Source organism: Haliotis rufescens, unplaced genomic scaffold (assembly GCF_023055435.1).
Source record: "Haliotis rufescens isolate VD_foot unplaced genomic scaffold, xgHalRufe1.0.p SCAF_10, whole genome shotgun sequence".
Classification (NCBI taxonomy): Eukaryota; Metazoa; Mollusca; class Gastropoda; order Lepetellida; family Haliotidae; genus Haliotis; species Haliotis rufescens.
The window spans coordinates 29,577,657-29,590,170 of NW_025963780.1; the positions used below are offsets into that span (position 1 = coordinate 29,577,657).

The 12,514-nt window shown below is 42.4% G+C and overlaps 1 protein-coding gene across 1 annotated transcript; it reads right to left on the bottom strand.

Moving 5' to 3' along the window:
• Positions 1 to 7,848: 7,848 nt before the first annotated feature.
• Positions 7,849 to 11,215, bottom strand: LOC125374646 (zinc finger CCCH domain-containing protein 13-like). Its single transcript, XM_048385783.1, has 2 exons — positions 11,158 to 11,215; positions 7,849 to 9,131 (listed from the first exon to the last, which is right to left on the bottom strand). The coding sequence occupies exons 1-2, from the start codon at positions 11,213 to 11,215 to the stop codon at positions 7,849 to 7,851; spliced, it is 1,341 nt and encodes a 446-aa protein (XP_048241740.1).
• Positions 11,216 to 12,514: the final 1,299 nt, after the last annotated feature.

Consider the following 12,514-nt stretch of genomic DNA (forward strand, 5'->3'; position numbering starts at 1 on the left):
GAATCCGCGATCTCCTTATCAGCCAAAAGTTTTACAAAGTAGCAGTGACACATGAAACTGTCCCTCGCTTGTTGAAGGCCTATTTGACGCAGTAACTGTTTGAATGAACCGCTTTAAGCGATGAAGAAATAATCACTTGTTCTAGTGGGGTTTTTTTTGCCCTAAACGAGAAGGAAATTCAATACCCTGGGTGATCTTCGTACCATTGATGGAAATGATGGTAGTTCAGAAGAAAAAGTATTTTGTTTGTGGAAGCATTTATATGTCGAAACGGTAGAAGCGTGCGCACATAGCTGTGTGTAACATTTAAATATTGATCATTTAAAAGTCTTGAATCAATGAAGCCGAAATAAGCGCGAGAGCCAGCAGAAATGAAACCATTAGGTACAGGACTTTGTACAACTTCTCAGCTGCTATCAGAGCTATTACATCGGAGTCCGTAATGGAAAACCGTCTTGGAATACATTGAAACAGATCAACAGATAAACATTTCAATTTCAGTACACGTATAAAGATTTTTAAGAATTTGTCGCTTTTGAGAAATCAATAGGAAATTTCACATTACACAAACATGTCAGACTCTTGTAGAGCGGTGGGTGGAAAGGGTCATTTACGGATAATTGATACTCGTGTTTTGCACTTTAGGACTGTGAGAGACTTGACAAGAAAGAGAAAATGGTTTTCTCAAAATATATTTGTCGAGACAAGGCACTGATTAATAGATACACTTGGGAAACCAAATAGTTTGGTTTAAAAAAATCAAATCCAATTGGGTTGTTTCTACGTTATTATCTAATAAACTAGTTTAGGAAGTTAAATTCAATTGGTAACATGTCTGTATTAATTTGTCAGGTATTCGTTCTATCCTTGGTGTTCTCAGCTGTGAAAGGGATGAAACAGGCGTATATTTTCTTGGGGTTCGCTGTTGTAAAATAGCTGTCCTCCCAAACCAGGCAACTGGGTTTCTCACTTAATAATCTTCCAAACGCTATAGACAAAATGCTCAATTGTGTGACATATCTGTCCGTTAATCAAGCATTCATCCTTTCCTTGGTGTTCGCATGTGGGAAATCTGCAAAAAGGCTCGTAATTTCGTTGGTGTAATGCGGCTGCAAAAAGCTTGTTGATTCCTTGTGTTTGCTCGGCTTGAACCTGACGCTCGTCTGTTCTACGTCTGTTCAAACGACTGGAGATGCTGTACCGTGCCTACGTATGATCTTCGCGGTTGAAATTAAATGCCTAAGGCACATCTATTCTTTGTGATCACTGCTTCGATTATCCGCCGAATTAGGCGTCTTTTTGTTGGCGTTTGTGGCGTTCTGTATGGCTGCAAAAAGGAATTCCACTTTTTGTTTTCGTTTGTCCAACGTGGATCCCCAGACCTGAATACTATTGGTGTTCATGGCTGCTGATCAGAATGAGCGATATGACTGACCAAGAAAAGTATATACATGGTGTTCGCCAATGCTGTGGCACAATGTACGTGGTTATGGCCGGGGAAGGCGAAAATCAATCCCTCAGAGTTAGAAATTACGTTCGCCTTCCCGGTCATCACAAAAATTCTCATTATGGCAGATGATCGCCTTCCCGGTACTTGTTAATTACAAAGAAAACACCAATGAAATGAGGACAATGTATAAGTGTTCGTTGTATACATAACGAGGGTACACATCACTGATCTTTTCATTCGCCTTCCCGGTCCCCAGTCCCTTACCCCTCCATTCGCCTTTCCGGTACTACTGGTAAATAGATTTTCGACTTCCCGGCCCGACACCCTGTACGCACCTGTGTTCACCACTTTATTGGGAACAAGGAGGGTCCTGTTTTTACGACGAGCAGCTGTCCCTCCCACAGATGTCAATACAATAATCACCCTGAACGCCAAGACAAATGCATATCGTTTTCATTCGTAATTACTTAAAACAGGTTTCTATATGGTATTTAGCGTTAAAAAGGGTGTATGTAGAATCTGACAGGGATTCAAATATCTCCGCCGAAAATAACATCCTGTCAATGGATAAAAACTCTTAGACATCATAAAAACTTCCTCAAAATTACGCTCACATCTTCCTTGCAGACAGTAACGAGAAGTGTCGGATATCGTCTGACAAACTACTTCAGCGTGTTATGAAGGACGATAGTGCTCAGTTATTAGCAATAACGTTTTCGCCACGAACTAGAGCATACATACGTCCCCACGCTGCAAAATAGCAGGGGTGGGCTGAAGGAGGTTTGGTGGGAGGATGGTTGGTTTTGGTGGATGAAGGTTTTTATCCCCCCGGCATATAATGCGGGGGAAAGTAGCAATCAGCCAGTCTGTCTGTCTGTCCGTCCGTCTGTCCGTCCGTAATCATTTCCTTTTCCGGGGCAGAACTCGAAAACAATTCAGTGTATTTGATCGAAACTTGTCATATCTATCAGTCACATACTGAAGCTGTACCTTTTGCTATTAAGAAATTTTGGAAATTTAATTTTTTTACGTTTCCATGGTAACAAGTTGGACTTAGGTTCACTGATACAAGTTGGACTTAGGTTCTATAAGGGTGATGTTCGTTTCCGGAGCGTAACTCAAAACCTGTTAAAGGGCAAGTTCACACGGAAATGAACCAATTTTTCTTGTACTTTTTCCACATTAAAAGTGTTAACATAGAAGTGTCATAGACCAAAATATAAAAACATCATATTTAATTAACATATTTTTTGCATTAAAACGATTTATATTTTTCACATTAACCAAGTGTTCTATTTCCATAACAAAAACACCATGGCTTATGCCCCTTGCAATATGACGTCATTGGTGCCAATTGATAAACATTATGACGTCATCATGCTTTGTTAGAGCCGCCTCACGTGGTGTAGGTCCAGGTGTGTGATTCTAGCGTCTCAGTTGCCAGCCAGCATAGTGTTATGCTGAGTCACCACTGCGCCGGAGTGTGTCGTAGGCCATGTTGTTTTACCGCAAACTGGTACTTGATATCTTTTGCGTTGAGAATAGACAGGGACCCAGTTGAATTGGCACCAATTACGTCATAATCTAAGGGGGATAACTCAGGCCTGTTTAGCTCGAAAAACGAAGGCCTCATAACGGCATATCATTTTCACACTATTGTGAGCTTCCTACTTTCACTGTGAAAAAAATGAGTGTATATTTTCAAACACAGATACTAATTAATTCTAAAATTGCGTTTTGTTTAGAAAAAGAAAGAAAGTGATTTTTGCGTGTACACTTCCCCTTTAAATACTTTCTTACAAAACTTTGCATGTCTACCAGGCACATACTGAACTGGTGCCTTTTGATATTTAGCACTTTTATAAATCTTTATTTTTTACGATTCCATGGCAATAAGTTGGATTTAAGTTTTCATATAGGGTGGATTCACTTATGGAGTATAAAAAATAATCTGTTAAATATTTCCTTGACAAACATTGTATGTCTATATATAAAGTACATACTGAACTGGTGCCATTTGCTATTAAGGAGTTTTAGAAATGTTTATTTTAGAATTTCCATTGCAGCTATTTTGACATGGGCTAAGAGAAATGTTGGGTCAGTTACCTAGTTTGGGACCATAACATGTTAAATGGGTGGGGGATATAGATGACTTCGTTGACTATACGCTTGTTTAGTTATTGTTTCTTGTAATTTGTCATTTGTTTGCTTAAACCCACAGAAACACACATGCTTTACTTTCCATTTCATATGGATGAGACCATGGTGGATCTTTTGTTGGTAAACAATGTATGCTTCTTAAAGAACATTCAACTCTTGACTCATTATATACAGAATTGCACATTTACTTGTGGTTACTTTACAGACAGCTGCCAGGGGGATATGTCATCTTTCTGATGACTCTTGTTAGTGTTCGTTCATGCGATGTTGCCTCCTCAGGTCTGAGTACTATTGGACATGACTGACCAAGACCTGTATATACATACGTTTCGAGTAATGTCAAGATTATATCGTTGTTGTTACACGTTGCTTTTTGCATACGTGACGTGCATATAATATCGTGTCACCGAGCTTCACGTGGAGAATGAGTGAGAATGTGATATGGCCGGAATATTGCTGAAAATGTCGTCAAGCTCACGCACTCACTCGCACACTCACTCTTCAATGCAAACAAAAAAACACTGGCAGGTAAGAATAATCACATGCACTAAGCACGAGACACACAACATCTTGGGTGTTATGAAGTCAAGGTGTCTACGTGAAGCGAGAGAGATTCGCTTATTACAGCTTTGATTAAGTCAAGGTGTCTAGCACAAGTCCAGGTGAAGTGAGAGAGATTCGCATCTCATAGGTTTGAGAAACTCAACGGCCCGTGATCCAAGCTATTTTACTCAGTGCATTGTGTCTGCAGTGGGGACAGGTTTTCTCAGAAACAACTGAAGTTACATGAATGAAACTTTGCAGGCTCATCTAAGAGACTCGGTTCGAAAGTTGGTGCCATAAATTATTTTTTCCAGAGTTGGGACCTCCACACAAAGTATTAATTTCACATTTAATAATTTGTCTGATGACATTAAGCGACCTTAGTGCCTATCTCTTCTTGAGGCTTTATAACATTTACTTCCATGTTAGTCACTACTTTATGAACAAAGGGAATACTAATTTGCTCCGTGGCGGGAGATAGTGAACACGATGATTTCTTGTCTGACATTTTCTTCAACTTACGGCTAATAAACGTAAATCGTTTCTGAAGTATGTGCACTTTTGTGCATTTTTTAAAAGACTCGATTACGTACAGATCGCCGTTATATACTAGTAGCTGGAATATTGGAGTAAAACGTTCAACGACCCGTGAAGATTCCGGGGTAGAATAGGTCTTCAGCAACCCATGCTTGCCGTAAAAGGTGACTATGCTTCTCGTAAAAGGCGACTAACGGGATCGGGTGGTCATGCTCGCTGACTTGGTTGATGCATGTCATCGATCCCAATTGCGTGGATCAATACTCATGATGTCAATCACTGGATTGTATGGTCCAGACTCGATTATTTTACAGACCGCCGTCATATAGCTGGAATATTGCTGAGTGCGGCGTTAAACAACAAACAAACAAACAACGTTCAACAACAACAAACAAGGCCATTCAACTTCGATATAACTGGAATACTGTTCAAAGCGGGGTTTTACCGAACTCACTCACTCATAATCCAGGCACGTATCGTATTTGACATGAACCTCTAATAGGAATGATGTGGCAGAGACCATATACATCCAAGTCAATTGGACCGCCTCCGTGGTTTAGGGGTAGAGCGTCCTCCCGGAGAGCGAAAGGTCCGGGCCGGATCGGCCATGTCATACCAAAAGACGTTAAAAGTGTGTTTTTGTTGTTACCCTGTCTGGCTACTACCGCTCGGCATTAAGGGGCTGAAAGAAGGACTGGTCCGCTCGGAGTCAGTACACTGTGTCTGAGTGGGGTATTCATGTTAAACGGGAAGCGGTATGGTATCTCAGTAGGGTAGCACTACTATATCGGCATTAGTCCCGTCTAGTACAAGGAGCCACACACACGTGCATGACGTCGCTGTATAACTGCATTAATCTGGAATACGACGTTAAACCCGATTTCACCTCACCTAACCCAGTCAGTTGCCTCAGTCATACCCCCTCACGACTAAGTCAGTGTTAAGCGCCATACCATTCGATACCATCATTACTTACTTACTTACTTACTTTGGAGATTTAACGTGCGCTTTCCGACTGATGCGTATTTCGCACACGGGCCCGGCCAGGCCATTTAATGTGTTTCCGAAAGGGGCGAAAGTGGTCTGTGCAACCCAAGAGGGGGGTTTTAGGGGTTGCTTATATAGAATTTGGGAGTTTTGAGATTTGGAATAGATGCCGATGGGATTGGGATACCATCATCTACAGAGCTCCACTATGTAGGGATGTTGAAATAATTGTTGGTCGCTCATCCCGCGTGTCATTTAGCCGACAATGCCTGCATCACACTGACTGTAATTGGTCCTGCATTGTCCAGTGTTGTCCGTAATCACGCGTGAGCTGCGAGGTTCTCCGATATTACACACCCTTGGAACGTATAATTCACTCAAGCCTTGTCCCCAGGCCTGTAATTTAATCTCCCCCCCCCCAGCCCCGCCACGCAAGGGGCAACCCAGGTGAGGAGCATCGATCAGTGTCGACTGTGTTTGAGTATTCGCTATAGCTGAGATAAGTGATGAGGCACCGACAATACGATGATGGTATTGAATGTATCTGAATGTAGTTGTCAGTAGTTGCTCTAGCGTAGCGTGTTGCAGCCTGAGATGAAGAGGAACTTCGAGATGACAGCATCAATGTCTTCTGTTCACTTGAACAGGGAGGGTGAAGAGAAAGTGAAGACGAGCTGATGGAGGGAGTGAGTGAGTGAATTAGGTTTAACACCGCTTTGAGCAGTATTTCATTAATGTCGTGGTGGAAAATAATAATAATAATAGTAATAATAATAATAATAATGATAATAATGATAATATTAATAATCTTAAGCGACATAATGGGGTGGCTCGATCATTTTATATACTTGGACACACTTACATCGTCTATTGCTAACATATATTTAGACACTTACATCGTCTATGGCTAACATATGTTCAGACATTTGCATCGTCTATGGCTACCATATATTCAGACACTTACATAGTCTATGACTAACACATATTATCCAGACATCACAATGATAAAACGCGTAGTCGTATTCTGCTAGGAAATCATTTGCTTGACAACATAGACAGATGAGAAAAGTTACTCTTCTTAAAATAAAATTTCACCACAAGTTGACTGACATTCATATCCATTTACGTTACCCCTAATTGGTCTAGTTTAGGAATATCAATGTCAATCTGACAAAAACGCTCTTTCATATCAGGCATCGCCTCATAACATACAGTTCTACCTGATTTAAGCCTACATATTTGCCCAATTATAACCACTCTACCGCCACGGTGAGACTGCCCCCTAAGGTCAAGTGCTTCCATCACTACCTCATAGAGTCTATGTCTCAATAACTATAATATCTTGAAGCGATTGAACATGATTATGAAAGACGCCCCAGACAAAATAGTGTAAAATATGCAAGGTTTTGGTCAAAAGCATACTTTATTTCGTCTAACCAGTAATCAGAAATCGCTTCCAGCCTTCGTTGCTACTCAAGTCTTAATTAGTTTTCAGGTGAATAGTTCTTGAAACCGCTTCCTACAGCGACAGGGCAAGCCCCTGGTTGCGACGGGAAGGTTTTATACAAAGGCAGCGACTTCCGAGGGATTTTCTTAAACTAGCGATAATTGCCTTTTCCTTGTGGTTAAATCTTCGCAGTAGTTTGCGGGGAAATATCTTTTAATTGTCTCTGCTGTTAGTGACCCCAGTGTGTAAAAGCACTCGAGGGAACCTTGATGAGGTCAACTTAGTAGTGAGTGATGAATTGCACGAGGGTTGCTTTGATTGTGTTTTACACCTGTTTTCACAATACGACTGTGACATACTTGACATGTTATTAGTAACAATAGACTCAATTGCCTACAATGGGCTGTTATTAGAGATTTCTTGTGAGTAATGAGTACCCATTCAAATCAGTTTAGGTAATCATTGACAACTAGTGAGTTACGGTAGTCCTTGAATCTTGCGAGTTACGGTAGCCAGTGACATCTTGCGAGTTACGGTAATCCTTGACATCTAGTGAGTTACTGTGGTCACGGATATCTTGAGAGTTACGGTAATCCTTGACATCTTCTGAGTAACGGTAGCCCTTGACATATTGTGAGTTACGTTACTCCTTGACATCTTGTGAGTTACGGTAGTCCTTGACATCTTCTGAGTAACGGTAGCCCTTGACATATTGTGAGTTACGTTACTCCTTGACATATTGTGAGTTATGGTAGTCCTTGACATCTAGTGAGTTACGATAGTCCTTGACATCTTGTGAGTTACGGGAGTCCTTGACATCTTGTGAGTTGTGGGAGTCCTTGACTTCTAGTGAGTTACGATAGTCCTTGACATCTTGTGAGTTATGGGAGTCCTTGACATCTAGTGAGTTATGGTAGTCCTTGACATCTAGTGAGTTACGGGAGTCCTTGACATCTAGTGAGTTACGGGAGTCCTTGACATCTAGTGAGTTACGGTAGTCCTTGACATCTAGTGAGTTACGGTAGTCCTTGACATCTAGTGAGTTACGGTAGTCCTTGACATCTAGTGAGTTACGGTAGTCCTTGACATCTAGTGAGTTACGATAGTCCTTGACATCAAGTGAGTTACGATAGTCCTTGACATCTAGTGAGTTACGATAGTCCTTGACATCTAGTGAGTTACGGTAGTCCTTGACATCTAGTGAGTTTCGGTAGTCCTTAACATCTAGTGAGTTACGATAGTCCTTGACATCTAGTGAGTTATGGGAGTCCTTGACATCTAGTGAGTTACGGTAGTCCTTGACATCTAGTGAGTTACGATAGTCCTTGACATCTAGTGAGTTACGATAGTCCTTGACATCTAGTGAGTTACGGTAGTCCTTGACATCTAGTGAGTTACGGGAGTCCTTGACATCTAGTGAGTTACGATAGTCCTTGACATCTAGTGAGTTACGATAGTCCTTGACATCTAGTGAGTTATGGGAGTCCTTGACATCTAGTGAGTTATGGGAGTCCTTGACATCTAGTGAGTTACGGGAGTCCTTGACATCTTGTGAGTTACGATAGTCCTTGACATCTAGTGAGTTATGGTAGTCCTTGACATCTAGTGAGTTATGGTAGTCCTTGACATCTTGTGAGTTATGGTAGTCCTTGACATCTAGTGTGTTACGATAGTCCTTGACATCTAGTGAGTTACGATAGTCCTTGACGTTTAGTGAGTTATGGTAGTCCTTGACATATTTTGAGTTACGGTAGTCCTTGACATCTAGTGAGTTACGGTAGTCCTTGACATCTAGTGAGTTACGGGAGTCCTTGACATCTAGTGAGTTACGATAGTCCTTGACATATTGTGAGTTATGGTAGTCCTTGACATCTAGTGAGTTATGGTAGTCCTTGACATCTAGTGAGTTATGGTAGTCCTTGACATCTAGTGAGTTATGGTAGTCCTTGACATCTTGCGAGTTACGGGAGTCCTTGACATCTAGTGAGTTATGGTAGTCCTTGACATCTGGTAAGTTATGGTAGTCCTTAACATCTAGTGAGTTATGGTAGTCCTTGACATCTAGTGAGTTATGGTAGTCCTTAACATCTAGTGAGTTACGATAGTCCTTGACATCTAGTGAGTTATGTTAGTCCTTGACATCTTGTAAGTTACGGTAGGTACTGGATATCCTGTGTCCAACATACAGAAGATATAGGACATATTGTACACAGGATATGCAGGACATGTAGGGTATGTAGACAGATAGGATTTACATGACATGTGAAACAAAGGACATACAGTGAGGGCACGTACTCATATAGGACATACATGGCATATCGACATGCAGGATATAAATATAGGACATGCGTACAGGACATACAGACATATGTGCATGCAGTGGAAATAGACATTTAGCATATATGTGACAAACAGGGCATATAGACATATTTACATACAGGACTAACAGGTCATTTGGGACATACTGGATATATAAACACAGGACATACCAGGCACATAAGGCACACGATATGGAGGACCTATAGGACATTCAGGTCATATACATGAAAGAGATAGGGCATAGACACCGGACATGTAGAACATAGAGGACACGCAGAACATACAGCACATATAGGACTCCAGGCATTTTGGCATACAAGCATACAGTTTAAGTATATCAATCAGGGGCAAGGATGGCCCAGTGGTCTAAGGCGCCGAAATTCGCTGTGCAGAGTTGTGTCCCTTGGGCACGCCAGAAATCTTTGTTCGAATCCCGGTTCGCCCCGATTATGTTTCTAGGTTTGTCAGCACCATACCCGTGCTCGTGGGTTTCACCGAAGTGGTAAATGTCTGAGACTTGCATCCCTTGGCACTTTCCTCCCACAGTAAGCGGACACGTCGTGATATAACTGGAATACTGTTAAACGCGGCGTTAACCCAAACTGACTCACTTACTACGTATATTTATCAGTATTTAAGATCCCTGTGACCTGTACGTCGGTCCATTTACGTGATCACCTGTCCAAGTACAGTCCGGGAAACATTTTGGACATGCTGTCCCTCAGTAGCCTGGGCACGTATTGACTGCTCCTGTCTCTGAATCATAACAAGGGGCCTTTAATTAAAACAGAATTAAGTCACCGCAGGAAGAGTAGAAAATAAGGTGCTCAAATTTGCAAATCCATTTACAGACTTGCATAAACCAAGTGGTTAGTGTAATTTGTCTGTTGCAAATAGTATAATGATCAATAGTGAGTGAGTGAGTTATGTTTATAGCAGCATCAGCAACCTCTCCGCAAGTCTCGGGCGTTGTGATCAATGATACAGGCAAGAGACTGACTACATATATTAGTCTTCAATTACCGCAGCTATGCCAGATAGCAAGTTAGGTAGCACGTATACATTAGTGCGGAATTGAAATCCGAGCAGCACAGTTAGTGTCCAGCGTCTAGACACACGGATTAAGACGTGATTCAATGTGGCTTATGCGGTTGATGTCATCCTTGTTTTCATCAGTTTGTTTTGATTTTACACACTGTTTGGTATCAAATAAATTAACATGGGCTCTTGGGATCAGGGTAATGTCGATTGCCGACAGCACGGACCATATGCTGCATCAGCTAGTAAACCGTAGTAGCTAAGTTGAACTCTGTACTTCTTAGTCAAGCATTGGGTCCCACAAAACTATCAGCGGATAATCTCAGGGCACCATTATTTCTACCTGTTTATGAACTGCATTGTTGATGTGACAGGGCTAGGTGACCTTTGACAACTATCATGTATCACTAACACGCACGCACGCACGCACGCACGCACGCACGCACGCACGCACGCACGCACGCACGCACGCACGCACGCACGCACGCACGCACGAATACAATCTGTAACACTCTTTGTGTAATGTACCAGTAGGTTTACAAAGCATCAAAATCCGTCACTATGTCAGACGCAAGCTTTAATTCCTTCACACATTCTAAAGTTCAAGCAGCACCGACACCGCGACGGCCATTCACCATGACACTTTCACCAGACTCTCACGCAACGTGACACCTACACAGCGTGAAATCCTGCGACCCGCGCACCGAGACACCAACATGTACACCACGTGCCATTATCACGCCCACGCATCGTGACACCTGCACGTCATGTTATCACGCCCACAGACCGTGACATCTATGCAACGTGATATTATCACTAATACGTACAGAGACACGCACACAAAACCGCCACGCCCTGTCACACCTGCACACAGAGACAGTCACGCCACACATCATGTCAATTAGACGTGACACTCAACCACCCATTCATCGTGACATCACCACGTGGACGACCTCCATCCCATCAGCGAGCCAGTACATGTAAGTTTCCAAAATCATATCCCGACTTCCGCCAATCGCGACAAGCACGCACACAGCATACTAATGACAATCCATTAGTCTGGTTTAAGTGATGTCGGCTCTCTTCTGCCGTTTAATGACGTCATTTCCTGACAAGAAGTGCCAACAAATATCCGATCATATGTCCCTTCAAATTGTCCTGAACGTGACGAAGGTTTCTAATTGCAAAGAAGCACTATTCCAGACCTCTCTGCGACGCTGGCTCCGGAACATGTGTCTGGCGTTGCAGACAGATTGCACTATTTCCGGTATCGCGAAATTTCGCACTAGAAGCCCCAATATACTGTAAACATGTACAAATCGAAGACGTTGATGTCCGAGACATAATAACTGTATCCTTGTTTACGTTTCAGGCAAACGAATAATATCATTTCTGAAAGCAAGATGACGAAATGGCTTCTGGACTGACTTATTGCGAAAGAAACACACACACACACACGCACGCACGCACGCACGCACGCACGCACGCACGCACGCACGCACGCACGCACGCACGCACGCACACTCACTCACTCACTCACTCACTCACTCACTCACTCACTCACACACACACACACACACACACACACACACACACACACAAACACACACACACACAAACACATGTCATTCTGCAGATGTGGGGGCGAAACATCACCTCTCAGATCCCACAAACAGCTTTAACAAATGATGATAATCCAATGTGGAACGAACACACGAAATGACCCAGACAACTGGGGACATGACTAAATCAGTTGACACAGTCAGTTCATTATAACGTGTAATTGCAAACGTTTTTTTATATATATCCGGGACCGTGAATTTCCGGGTTCGAATGGATCTTCAGCAACCCATGCTTGTCGTGAGAGGCTACTAACGAAATCGTGTGGTCAGGCTCGTTGACTTGGTTGATGCATGTCATCGTATCCCAATTGCGTGAATCAATGCTCATGATGTCAATCACTGGATTGTCTTGTCCAGACTCGGTTATTTACAGACCGCCGTCATATAGCCGGAATTGCTGTATTACTGAGT

Excerpts from the sequence above, each read along its gene's own strand:
- LOC125374646 (XM_048385783.1), bottom strand. The coding sequence starts at position 11,215 with ATGGCACGTGGTGTACATGTTGGTGTCTCGGTGCGCGGGTCGCAGGAT. Across the intron at positions 9,132-11,157 it reads GTCGCAGGATTTCACGCTGT|ATGTCAAGGACTACCATAAC; the intron begins GTAGGTGTCACG and ends ATAACTTACCAG.